This window comes from Balaenoptera musculus, chromosome 10, assembly GCF_009873245.2.
Source record: "Balaenoptera musculus isolate JJ_BM4_2016_0621 chromosome 10, mBalMus1.pri.v3, whole genome shotgun sequence".
NCBI classification, from domain to species: domain Eukaryota; kingdom Metazoa; phylum Chordata; class Mammalia; order Artiodactyla; family Balaenopteridae; genus Balaenoptera; species Balaenoptera musculus.
Window position 1 is genome coordinate 92,472,279 of NC_045794.1, and position 12,989 is coordinate 92,485,267.

The window sequence follows — 12,989 nt, forward strand, 5'->3', positions numbered from 1 at the left end:
AGAGAACTGGTTTCTAAAAAATTTTTATTTTTTGGTTATATTATTATTATTATTATTTTTGCCATGCAGCATGTGGGATCTTAGTTCCCTGACCAAGGATAGAATCCGTGACCCCTGCAGTGTAAGGGCGGAGTCTTAACCACTGGACCACCAGGGAAGTCCCTGGAGTCATGTTTCTGAAATTCAAATTTTTGTGGTGTAAACTGTATCATTTCTCAGCTTTCTCCCACTACTGGCTTAGGGATAAACTCATTTGGGTCTGCTAAGTTAGTTACTAATTGGCCATCTGCTTTCTAGCTTCCAAAATGATTAATTCTCCTGTTCTTATTTTTTATATTCCTAAAAACACACAGACACAACCATCATTTACTGTACTTTTAGAGGAAGCAAAATTAGATGGATGTATTCAAAAGTAACCTGAAACAAGTGTTTAATAAAATCTTATAATACTATATGCACATATTTTAATGAAGGCAGCAAAATAGGTCAACACAGCCTATATTTGTTTTGAGCTGACTTGTATAAAATATTTTGGGAAACAAGGCTCGCTTTCAAAAATAACCTTAGTGGAAAAAAAAAAATAACCTTAGTGTCTCAAGAAGGAAGAGCCTGCATTATAGCCCTTCTCCAATGCATACATGAAAGGCTGAGGTAGAACAAGCAGAGACCTCAGAAATGAGACATGGTAATCATCTTACAGCAAATCTATAAATACAAGATTTTTTCCTTTCTCTGTTCTTCAGAGCCTAGAACTACTTCAGATATAAGCTGAGGATGATTAAAATATTTGGGGATAAGGAGACATGACAACTAAGTGCAATGTGGGATCCTGGATTGGATTCAGAACAGAAAACTGGTGACTGAATAAGGTCTATATTTTACTTAATAATATTGTACCAACACTTCTTATTGCCGGGTTCTGAAAATTGTACTATACCTATGTAAGATGTTCACATCAGAAGAAGTTAGGTAAAGAATATGGAGAAACTTTCTGTACTCTTTTTGCAACCTTACTATAAGTCTAAAACTATTTCAAAACAAAGAGTTTTAAAAGAAGAAAAAAGAATTTTGGGATGTCAGATTCTAAGCCCTACAGAATATTAGAACACAGAATGTTTAGTTGGTTTAAGACTATATACAGGCACAATTGTAGACAAATACTTTTGTTCATATTCAATATGTGGGTCAGACCACTTATAAAAGTCAGAAATGGGCTGAAAAGCCCATCTGTTTCAAACTGTTGGCATGGTGAAGAAAAAAAAACCCATTTAATCTAATAGTACTACTATCTATTCCCAAATTAGGAATAGTTTAATTTGTAAATCTTTTTTACTTGCAAAAGGCCAGCCACAAAGTTTCATCTCCTGTAGCATTTTCCCTTAAGAGCTCCTCGTTTTACGAACAAAAATATAAATGATTCCTAGTTGGGTTCAATTTCTTTTGGATAGGGGATTGGCCTTCAGTCAAGGTGTAAGTGAATCCTCCTCATAGGATGAATTAGATACTCTCACGATTTTATAAAATCAGTCACATATAGTGCAAGGGACATGGTTGTAAAAGCTGCAAAGTTTAAGACCAAACTTATCAAAGATAATAGATATTTCTATTAATTGCTAAAAGTAGAGCTGCCACGTGAATTGCCACACAATTCATACAGATTTGAAATTAAGCAATTATTAACGGAGTTCTTATTTGGGAAGATTCATATTGGTTTTCTTAAGGGATCACATTAGACTCAAGATGAAGTTGCTCATGCAAATCCCCATGTCAGCAAACCAAAACTTAAGTTTCTATGCTCTGCTCTCCCAGAAAAGAAAGGCCTAGGTCAACCAATTAAGTTTGTCTACTTCAGCAGAAGTTACCTGACCCAAGACTCCAAGCTCCAAGATTTTCCTTTGCTCCATATAAGGAAATGCTTTAACCAATCAGCAAATGCCCAGTTTAACCTCCTTGTTCCTGCTCCCTCTGCTATAAAATCTCATCTGTACAGCTTTTCAGAGCTTCTTTCTTCCTTCCTTCCAATTGAAGTTTAGTTGATTTACAATATTGGGTTACTTTCTGGTACACAGCAAAGTGATTCAGTTATATATATATATACACATACTGTTGTCTATCTATTTTATATATAGTAGTTTCTATCTTCTAATCCCGAACTCCTAATTTATCCCCTCCCTTTTCCCCTGATAACCATAAATTTGTTTTCTATGTCTGAGTCTGTTTCTGTTTTGTAAATAAGTTCATCTGTATCATATTTTAGATACCACATATAAGTGATATATGATATTTGTCTTTCTCTTTGACTTACTTCACTTAGTATGATAATCTCTTAAGTCCATCCATGTTGCTGCAAATGGCATTATTTCATTCTTTTTTTATGGCTGAGTAGTATTCCGTTGTATACATGTGCCACATCTTCTTTATCCATTCATCTGTTGATGGACATTTAGGTTGCTTCCATGTCTTGGCTATTGTAAATAGCACTGCTATGAACACTGGGGTGCTGTGAACACTGAATTACAGTTTTCTCCAGACATATGCCCAGGAGTGGGACAGCTGGATCATATGGCAACTTTATTTTTAGTTTCTTAAGGAACCTCCATAGTGCTATCCATAGTGGCTGCACTGATGTACATTCCCACCAACAATGTAGGAGGTCCCCCTTTTTCCACACCCTCTCCAGCATTTATTATTTGTAGACTTTTTAATGATCGCCATTCTGACTGGTGTGAGGTGATACCTCATTGTTTTTTTTTTAAAATATTTATCTTATTTTCATGGCTGCGTCGGGTCTTAGTTGTGGCACGTGGGATCTCCGTTGCGGCACATGGGATCTTTCACTGCAGAGTGCAGGCTCTTCGTTGCGGTGAGCGGGCTTCTTATAGTTGTGGCGTGCGGGTTTTCTCTTCTCTAGTTGTGGCGCGTGGGCTCCAGGGTGCGTGTGCTCTGTAGTTTGCGGCACGCGGGCTCTCTAGTTGAGGCACTCGAGTTCAGTAGTTGTGGCACGTGGGATTAGTTGCCCCGCTGCATATGGGAGTTTAGTTCTCCGACCAGGGAATCGAACCTGTGTCCCCTGCACTGGAAGGCAGACTCTTTACCACTGGACCACCAGGGAAGTCCCCAGGGAAGTTGTTTTGATTTGCATTTCTCTAATAATTAGTGAAGTTGAGCATCTTTTCATGTGCCTATTGACCATCTGTATGTCTTCTTTGGAGAAATGCCTATTTAGGTCTTCTGCCCATTTTTTGATTGGGTTGTTTTTTTTGCTGTTGAGTTGTATGAGCTGTTTGTATATTTTGGAAATTAAACCCTTGTCAGTTGCATTGCTGCAAATATTCTCTCCCAGTCCATAGGCTGTCTTTTCATTTTGTTTATGGTTTCCTTTGCTGTATAAAAGCTTATAAGTTTGATTAGGTTCCATTTGTTTACTTTTGCTTTTATTTCTATTGCCTTGGGAGACTGACCTGAGAAACCATTACTATGATTTATGTCAGAGAATGTTTTGCCTATGTTCTCTTTTAGGAGTTTTATGATGTTATGTCTTATATTTAAGTCTTTAAGCCATTTTATGTTTACTTTTGTGTAGGGTGTGAGGGAGTGTTCCATCTTCATTGATTTACATGTGGTTGTCCAGCTTTCCCAACACCACTTGCTGAAGAGACTGTCTTTTCTCCATTGTATGTTCTTGTTTCCTTTGTTGAAGAGTAATTGACAGTAGGTGTGTGGATTTATTTTGGGCTCTCTATTCTCTGCCATTGATCCATATCTCTGCTTTTGTGCCAATACCAGGCTGTTTTGATTGCTGTAGCTTTGTAGTATTGTCTGAAGTCTGGGAGGGTTATGCCTCCAGCTTTGTTCTTTTTCCTCAGGATTGCTTTGGCAATTCTGGGTCTTTTATGGTTCCATATAAATTTTAGGATTACTTGTTCCAGTTTTGTGAAAAATGTCATGAGTAATTTGATAGGGATTGCATTAAATCTGTAGATTGCTTTGGGTAGTATGGCCATTTTAACAATATTAATTCTTCCAATCCAAGAGCATGGGATATCTTTCCATTTCTTTGAATCATCTTCAATTTCCTTTATTAACGTTTTATAGTTCTCAGCATATTCTTTCACCTCCTTGTCAGGTTTATTCCTAAGTATTTTATTTTATTTTATTTTTTGATGTGATTTTAAAGGGATTGTTTTTTTACTTTCCCTTTCTGATATTTCATTGTTAGTGTAAAGAAAGAAATGCAACGTTAATCTTGTATCCTGCTACCTTGCTGAATTCGTTTATCAGGTCTAATAGTTTCTGTGTGGAGTCTTTAGGGTTTTCTATATCATGTCATCTGCATATAATGACAATTTTACTCAGAGCTCCTTTCTATCTGCTAGATTGGATGCCACCGAATTCATGAATCACTGAATAAAGCCAATAAGAGCTTTTAAATTTACTCAGTTGAATTTTGTTAACAGTTTAAAATCTGCACAAAAGTGAAGTGTCATTAATTTTTCTATATCACACTATTTCCATTTTGAATGATTCAAATTTGTATTAAATGAGACTGATGTATTTTATACCCGAGAAAATCTGATGGAAAGGTCACTGCCCAAAATAGCTTTAAGTACATCTAAAGGATACGTGTGTGTATACATGCTTCAAAAATCATAGAGCAATACTTCCCAAAGGGTAGAATGACAGTTCTGCAGGATGTTAACTGGTATTTTGTGGAAAATGAATTTCATGGTCAAATAAATTTGGGAAATACTGGACTAAACAAAGTTAAAAGGTTTCCTATGAATTCTGAAGACAGAAAACTCACCTTTCTCCCTAAACATGTATTATATATACCATCCATTCATTCACTCATTCATTCATTTTTGTGGATCAAAATATAAAATTCACTTTGAAAAATACTGGTTTTATCAGAATGGCCCTTAGAGCACAAGCTCCCAAGGGTATGAGGGAAAACAATGGCAAAAGAGAAAAGAGATATATAATTGGACAGCCTGTTAATTTGTATTATTTTAACTTAAGAACTGCCTATAACACCTTCGTTGAAATGAAATAATTATATATCAATAAAATTATAGCTAATATTTATTGAACATTTGTTATGTGCCAGGCATTATACAAAGTACTTGCTATACATTTTCTCATTTAATCCTAAAAACAACCCTATGAGTTAGGAACTAGTATCACCAGTTTTACAGGTGAGGAAAATGAGCATTAGTTATAATTCTCTCAGGGTTATACATTTAGCAAGATTCCAATATTTTGTACTCTCAAGTGACCTTTCTCCCACCTATTTCCCACTAGTCTCCACCAAGCACCCAAGCTTCAACCAAACGGAAACCCATGCTTTTATTCAAAGACATTTTGATCTTTCCCATCTCTCCAACTTTGCTTTGAGAAATGACTTTCCTAATTCTTCCCACCACCATCTAAACATGTCTGAATTCTAGTCACTCATTAATACAAGGCCCAGATCAATGCCATCTTCACCAAGGAGCTCACTTCTCTCTCCTCAGACCTCCCATGGCACACCTGTATCTTCTTTCATTTTTTTCCCCAAGAAATATTTACTGAGTAACTATTAAGTGCCAGGTACTATGATAAGTCAGGGAATGCAAAAGAAGCTTACAGTTTAGTTAGGGAGACAGAAGTGAACAAAAAACATCACACCTTGTAAGTTCCACAAAAGGTGGTCAGCTCAGAAGTCTACCTGAGCCTAAATGAAGGATACATGAATTTGGCTTTGCCTAGGAAAGTCAAGCAGGGCTTCCCAGCAGAGCTAACACTTGGACTGAGAGGGAAAAGATGCACAAGCATCTGCTCAGAGGACCAGTGCATATATTCATGATCACTTTCATTGAGTTGGAGATGGGGAGTCAGAGTGGTAGACTGGAGAGTAAAGACTTTGAATTCCCCAAGTAGAAAAACAATAACATACCACAAAGGGCTATTTTATGAGCCACGATAAAACAGTGTTTGTGGAATCAAGCTTTAAACTGAAAAGTGTTATACAAATTTAAGATATCATTTATTTATAAATAACAATGCTTCTTATCTACCTTTTGAATTTAATTGGCTACAGGAATTACCAGACTCTTTTTACAAAACATATAAGTAGAAGGTAAAGGTTTAACAGAATAATTTATAAGGTTGTCAAATCTAGGTAGGTTTTACAATATACTGCTCTACTGCTCAATCGCTCTCTAAACACACCCCACCTCCCCTCAGAAACACACACCCACACACAACTTCCAAAGGTAAAATGGCTTAAGAGCAGTGGATTCACACTCACAATTAAAATGTACACTTAAAACTATAAGAAGTATCTTCAACCAGAGCTTCCTAATAATTTCCCATTTTATTGTTAGCAACTTCCTAAAATGACAGAACTTGTGTTCTGTTTGCAGGCACAACTCAAGGATTTTCCATTTTCTCCTCAGCACCAATAAATTCACAATCTATTCATAAGGATTCCTAATCTTATTTCAATACATCTTTAGAAACTCTAATTGGTCAGTGTAATGCAAAATTATATAATGAATAGTTTCTAATATGGATGAAGAACAGAAGTCTTAACTGTATATATTTATATTAAGGAACAGAGCTCGCCGCTAATACTGTCATTAGAGACACATAATCCGGGAATCTGAAACAATGGGAAACAGTGGCAATAGGGAAAAAAAGAGAAAGAGAAATGGGCAGTGGTGAGGAGAGGTGCAGTACAAACGACCATGAAGTGATTCAAAGAAGGGACTTCTGGCTCTGATGGCATGAACAGGTCAGTGAATCCTCTCCTCAAAACAATAAGAAAACTTGTCAGTCACTTCAGGGTCCTTGAAATCAATCAGAGGCAGATAATAAATAGAGAAGTTTCTTGAAAAGTTGCTAGAGATTTAGGGTAAAACCAGCAGGAGTCTACAAACTTATTGCCTGGGCCTACTCCAACTCATTAACCCCACCCTCTAATCCTCAGCTCTTCTGGGAGAGCTCTTCGGGATAGGGCTGGGCCACAAAAACCAGCAGCTTTGCTGCCAGAGGGGGCGGACTCGACTTGGGGTACTGGGGTGGGGGGCGCAGTAGAAAACCACAGACTTGTCCGCTAAAGTGGCAAACTTGGTGGGAACCTAACAGGGGAAATACAGTTCTTCTAGCTTGAGGCTGTGGTCTGATTGGGGTGAGTGGTGGATCAGCTAGAAATCTGAAGGGAAGATCCTGGAAATGAGAGAATAGTAGAATAACTAGATATGATCTCCTCACATCCCTGGCTGACTGTGAAAATATGCGGATGAGGAGGGGGAGACATAAGAGGGCCCAAAAGAAAGAAAAAGCCAAGGCATACTTGAGAACTGGCTGTACTGTGAAATGCACTTCCCAACCCAAAACCAGATCAGCAGAGGGTGGAAGCTTTCCACACTCCAGGTGCTTAAGCACAACTTATGCCCAAATCACTGGCTGACCAGTAGGCTATGGAGACACAGGGGTGACTCCCAGCCAGGCTAAAAAGTAAAAACGAGAATGAAAATCACTAAGCAGACACATCAGTGGCTGCACACCACAGAGGAGTCCACAGTTTAAGTACAGGCAAACTATTTAAAACACACACATATACACTCACCTACACCTCTCAAAAACAAAAACAAAACCAAAAAACTTTAGAGTCATTAAAATACATTACTAAAATGTCCAATTTACTAAAAAGTTACAAGACATGCAAAGAAACAGGAAAAGTGTGGCCCCGATTCAAGAAAACAAGCAGTAACTAGAAACAGGCTCTGAGGAGGCCTGGATGTTAGAGTCAGCAGGTGACTTCAAAGTAACAATTACAAATGTATTCAAACAATTAAAGGAAATAAGATGACAAGTAAGGAATCTCAACAGAGATACAGAAATCCTAAATGAAAATTCCAGAGTTGAAAAGTACATTAACTAAAATAAAAATTCACTAGATGGGCTTAATAGCTGATTTGATATGGCGGAAAAAAGAAAGAGTAAACTGAAACAGATCAACAGAAATTATCCAATCAAAAGAATGGAAAGAAAGAAGACTGAAGAAAAATGAGTAGAACCTTAGATTCTGTTTAGATTTAGCTTAAAAACAGACAAACAAACAGAATCTGAACCTGTGGGGAACAAGCATTCCCATTACTTGTAGCAAAAGTCCCAGGAGGAGGAAGAAAAGGAAAGAACAAATATTTGAAAAAATTACGTTCAAAAACTTCCCAATTTTGATGGAAAACAATCTATAGACCTCAAAATCGCAATGCGCTACACGTATGATAAAAACAAAGAGATCTATCCTAGACATATCAGCGTCAAACTGCTCAAAGCCAAAGACAAACAAAAAAATCTTGAAGATAGCAAGAGAAAAACAACTCATCACATACAGGGGAACAACAACAGGATTAACAACTGACTTCTCATCAGAGGCCAGAGGGCTGAGGAGGTGGGGAGAAAATGTCAACCAAGAATTCTACAGCTAGCCTTCAAAAATGAAGACAAAATAAAGGTATTCCTAGATAAACAAAAAACAGAAAATTTGTTTCAAGCAGACCTAGTCTACAGAAATACTAAAAGATGTGCTACCAGCTAAAAGGAAATGACATCGGAAAATAACTCAAATCCATAGGAAGCTAAGAAAATCACTGGAAATGGTAAATTTCTTTAAAAATAGAAGATTTTTAAAGTAATAACTATAATACTATATTATTGTACTTCATATATATATATATATATGACAATAACAGCACAAAGGATGGTGAGGGATAGAGCTATATTGGATCAAAGCTGCTATATTTTACCAGAATAACACCCACACACACACACCCACACATATATACACACAGCCATCAGCAGGTTGTGATAACTCAAAGATGTAATCCTTGATCAAGAACTAAGAAAATACATAAATAACACAAATAAATGACTAATTTAAAAAAATCACAAAAGGATTTAGAAGGTACAGAAAGAATTATTTAACATAAATCAGTAAAGAAGGAACAATAAAGGACGTGAGACATATAAAAACAAATACTAAAATGGCAGACATAAATCCACCCACATTAACAATTACATTAAATGTAAATAGACTAAATGCTCTGATAGAAAGGCAATAATTTTCAGACTGGAAAAAGAAGTAAGATTCAGATGTTATGTTTTTTACGAGAGACACATCTTAGATTCAAAGAGTTTGAAACAAAATGAAGGAAAAAGATGTCATTCAAATAGTAATCATAAGAAAGTTCAAGTAGTTATATTAATATCACACGAAACAGACTTAAGACAAGAAATATTAATAGAGACAAAGAGGGACATTTCATATTGATAAAAGGCCCAACTGGTTAGGAACATTCCATAGGACAGACCACCTACTAAGCCATAAAAAAAGTCTCACTAAGTTTAAAAAGACTCAAATCATACAAAGAATATTCTCTGAGCACAATGGGATTAAAGAAAAAAAACTTGAGACATCCTCAAACATTTGGAAATTAAACAACACACGTCTATGTAAACCAGGATCAAAGAAGAAATCATAAGGAAAAATTTAAAAATATCTTGAACTGAATGAAAATGAAAACACAATATATCACATTTTATGGGATGTAGCTAAAGGGAAACTTAAAGGGAAAGGTATAGCTTTAAACACATATTAGAAAGGATAAAATTCTAAAATCAATGATCTAACATTGCAAGTCAAGAAGCTAGGGAAATAAAGACCAAATCAAACCCAAAGCAAGAAGAAGGAAGGAAATAGTAAAGATCAGAACGGAAATCAGTGACATATAAAAACAACAGATTGGGCTTCCCTGGTGGCGCAGTGGTTGAGAATCTGCCTGCCAATGCAGGGGACACGAATTCGAGCCCTGGTCTGGGAAGATCCCACATGCCGCGGAGCAACTAGGCCCGTGAGCCACAACTACTGAGCCTGCGCGCATCTGGAGCCTGTGCTCCGCAACAAGAGAGGCCGCGACAGTGAGAGGCCCGCGCACCACGATGAAGAGTGGCCCCCACTCGCCGCAACTAGAGAAAGCCCTCGCACAGAAACGAAGATCCAACACAGCCAAAAATAAATAAATAAATAAATAAAAATTAAAAAAAAAACAAAAACAACAGATTTTTAAAAAGGTCAATGAAATCAAAAGCTGGTTTTCTGGAACAAGCTGCAAAATCAATAAACCTTAGCTAGACTGACCAAGAAAAAAAGAGAAGACATAATTACCAAAATCAAGAATGAAAGAGGGGATACCACTACAGATGCTAAAGAAATTATAGAAAATGGGATTATTATTATGAGTAACTTTATACCAACAGAATCATTAATTAAGATGAAATAGAAAAATTCCTAGGAAAACACCAATTACCAAAATCGACAACAAGAAATAGAAAACAGAAAAAAGAAAAGACTGATAACTAGTAAAGAAATAGACTTAGTAATTAAAATATCTCGATAAAGCCTCTGATTTATGTATTTTATTCTTTCTTTTTCCTTCTTTTCCAGTAGTTCTGTTAAGTCTGTGAGTTCATAATCATTTGAAGTGATCTGTATGATGTGATAACACACCTACTGTTAATTTATGACACTTCCTTTACTTGCTTACTAAGTAGTAAGAGATGAAGTCAAAGAGGTAGGCTGGGGCCAGGGATTAGTAAACCAAGTACAGAGTCTGGATTTTATTCTGTTAGGAAACCATTAGAGTCCAGCAGGAAAATAGCATTATTTTCATTAAAAAAAAAAAAAAAAAAGTATCTTGGCTGCTTTGTGGTAAGTTAGGCAACAGTAATATAGAAAATAAGTGAAGAGGTTTGGACTAGAGTGGTGACAATGATGATAAACACCTCACATGAATTAAACTCTTTTAAGTCTCCTAAAAGCCACTTGAAATAGGTGCTATTCATTTTACAGATGAGCAAGCCAAGGCAGAGAGATTAAATAACTGGCCAAAGGTCATACTGTTAAGTAGGAGTCACATTAGGACTCAGGCCCAAAAACTCTGGCGGAAGTGCTGAGCTCTTAATTATGCACACTATCCAGCTATGGTCTTAAGATGAAGAGAAAGAGGTTGAAGTAAGAAAATGTTCTAGAGTTATGGTGACCAAGACTTGCTAATGGACTGGATGTAGAGATGAAGGAAATAAAGAAATAATGACTCATAGGTTTTGCCTGAGCAACTAGGTGAATTCAGTAGTATAATTACACAACACAGAGAGCATATGAAATAGGAGGGAAAGGGGTCCTAGGACCCAGCCCTGGAGCACCACAGCATTTAAAAGCTGAACAGAGAAAGAGGAACCAACAAAAGAGACCAAGAAAGAACTTCTAGTGCTTAGGAGGGAAACAGGGAAGCCAACAACTAAGTATTTTAAGGAGGAGGGGGGAGGCAATGTGTAGAATGCTGCTGACAGATTCTGTACAATGAGGACAGAGAAGGGACCGTGAGATTTTGCAAAATGAAGGTTACCTGTGAAGTTGAAAAGAGCAGCATCCTGCTAAGTTAACTCCCATCACTGTACTTACCTTGTTGTACTGTCTGTCCCATCTCTAGACTGTAAGCTCCTGGGCAATGACCGTGAGTTTTATGCTAAACCCTTATCTTCTAATTACAATGCTTAGAGTAGAACTGAAATTACATAAGCGCTATGTAATGCAATGTAAATGCAAAACTATTTCAAAGGGTTTTCTGGTGTGATGATTAAGAAGAAGATTTCAATACGACCGACCGAGGACAACACGCCGCCTTCTGCTCGCCACCTCATTACTCACATACCGTCAGAGATCCGTTCTGTGTGCTGGGTGAGTTGCTGCTCTGCTCCCCGTGGGCTTGCGTGCTTCCATAGAGGGTCAGGTTATGCTCACTGGTCTGGCCGGCATAGTCCTGAGTGTGTGGCACTCCGTATTCTGTGGGAATCCCATTTTGTGGAGGTGGTGGAAATGGGATGGTAGTAAAAGGCTGAACCATTGCGTCAGGAGTTGTTGTTGGCTCCTGGTTACCCTAGAACAAATAGAGAAAGAGAAAAGTAGGAGAAAAATTGACTTTAAATTCTCATCATATAATTATTTTTAAGGTGAGTGAACAAAATTCCCTGAATATTCTCTCATTGCTCAGGTAAAATGGAACACCTACTTACTGCCTCAGGATTAGGGGAAATACTGCTATATGTATACCTATAGGTGTATGTATGGAGACACACAAACACACCCAACTTCGGTCAATTTGTGGTTTCTAGACAGGTCCGTGACCATAGTAAAGTTGACTAGTTACCAAAGGGCCAAAGATCTTCCTTTACACCAAAAAATTTTAAATGCCAGGAAATTTCTCACAGAAGATAAATTACAAGAGTTGAAATTCATTTGGGCCATTAGTATTTTCTTTAGAACACTCTCTATCCCTTTAGTGATTCTTAGGGGAAAACAAATCAATTTCACTAAATTACAATTCATAGCAATAGGTAGAATGACAGTATAAATTAAATTCTCAAAACCAGACAATATAGACCTCTAGATTTTAAGAACACAGAGTTCAGCAGACAGCATATTATTAAAAAAATTAACCTTTGGATTTCAAGGTAGAGATTTATTTAAGTCTTGGCTACTAGGTTAATAAAAAATAAACAAAAAACCCTTTCCTTAAATTAGAAATAGACAAAAAAATTCCCCAGACAAAAAAACTTGAGTTTTTCATAATTACTGCTGGCATTACAAGGCTAGCAGGATACCTCTCCACATGACATCCATTCCCAGATGTTTACTTGGGATCCAGCGTGATACATGCAATATCACTAAAGAACATACAGTAACTACAGGAAATTGTTAGAAGCCATTTTGGCTACACAGCCCCTGTCTTACTTCTGTTCAGTCTAAGTTCAGATACAAAAGAGGAGTTTAAACCTTGTGTAAGAGATTTCATGAAGCCCTCCCTTCTCAACAACTGACCTCCTGACCTCCCATTTTATTCCAAAAAAGGTAGAGCCATTATTTTACTAAAGATATACAAGTC

The 12,989-nt window shown here is 37.0% G+C and overlaps 1 protein-coding gene across 1 annotated transcript in view; it reads right to left on the reverse strand.

Moving 5' to 3' along the window:
- Positions 1 to 12,989, reverse strand: part of RBFOX2 (RNA binding fox-1 homolog 2) — a 261,661-nt gene that overhangs the window by 48,227 nt on the left and 200,445 nt on the right. The window contains 2 exon segments of the mRNA XM_036866682.1: positions 2,519 to 2,524; positions 11,760 to 11,984. Coding sequence (XP_036722577.1) covers positions 2,519 to 2,524; positions 11,760 to 11,984 — 231 coding nt within the window.